This window comes from Trachymyrmex cornetzi, unplaced genomic scaffold, assembly GCF_001594075.2.
Source record: "Trachymyrmex cornetzi isolate Tcor2-1 unplaced genomic scaffold, Tcor1.1 scaffold80, whole genome shotgun sequence".
Classification (NCBI taxonomy): domain Eukaryota; kingdom Metazoa; phylum Arthropoda; class Insecta; order Hymenoptera; family Formicidae; genus Trachymyrmex; species Trachymyrmex cornetzi.
The window spans coordinates 66,593-67,167 of NW_017300136.1; the positions used below are offsets into that span (position 1 = coordinate 66,593).

At 55.0% G+C, this 575-nt stretch overlaps 1 protein-coding gene across 1 annotated transcript in view; it reads right to left on the reverse strand.

Moving 5' to 3' along the window:
* The window catches only part of LOC108768504 (uncharacterized), a 2,015-nt gene extending 1,653 nt beyond the window's left edge, over positions 1 to 362 (reverse strand). The window contains exon 1 of the mRNA XM_018518949.1: positions 61 to 362. Within this exon, the coding sequence (XP_018374451.1) occupies positions 61 to 362 (302 nt within the window). The remainder of the gene's footprint in view (positions 1 to 60) is intronic.
* Positions 363 to 575: the final 213 nt, after the last annotated feature.

Below are 575 nucleotides of genomic sequence, written 5' to 3' on the forward strand. Positions count from 1 at the left end.
AAACAGACTCGTCGTGACTATCGGATAATGAAGAGTTAGTGTTAGCGGGTAACAGTCTACTTAGCGCGTTTTGTAGAATGTCGCTGGTGTTGGCATAGATGTCCTTGGCTTCCAGGATTATCGTGGACGTTGTCCACGAAGTAGGGCAGGCCCTTTAGCTCCCCGGACGTAGCGGTCTGCAACAGCAGGACGTGTTGGCTGCTACAGGCGGCCCAGAGCTCCTTCAGCTGGGAGATGCGGCTCTGGATCGTCGGCACCGTCACGCTCGCCTTCGGGAGCTTCTTGTAGTTGATGAGCACGCGTTTGAGAACACCAATTTTGTACTCTTGCGCTAAGATCAGATTCTCGGTTTCCTCGGCCATTGTGAGATACGTTTGGAATCGGGGCGCTCGTAGCGGCACTCGCGAATTATTTTTCAAAACGAGGAGGAGCTCGTCGCGTCGACGAAAGTCAATGTTACGGGCGGAACGCAAATCGTGTTTTCCGCAAGAGTCAATGCACGAGCGAGACGCGAGTAGCCGCGTTCGCGAAAGTCACTAGCTCGACGGAGCGCAAGGAGCGTCCGCGAGCGGCAC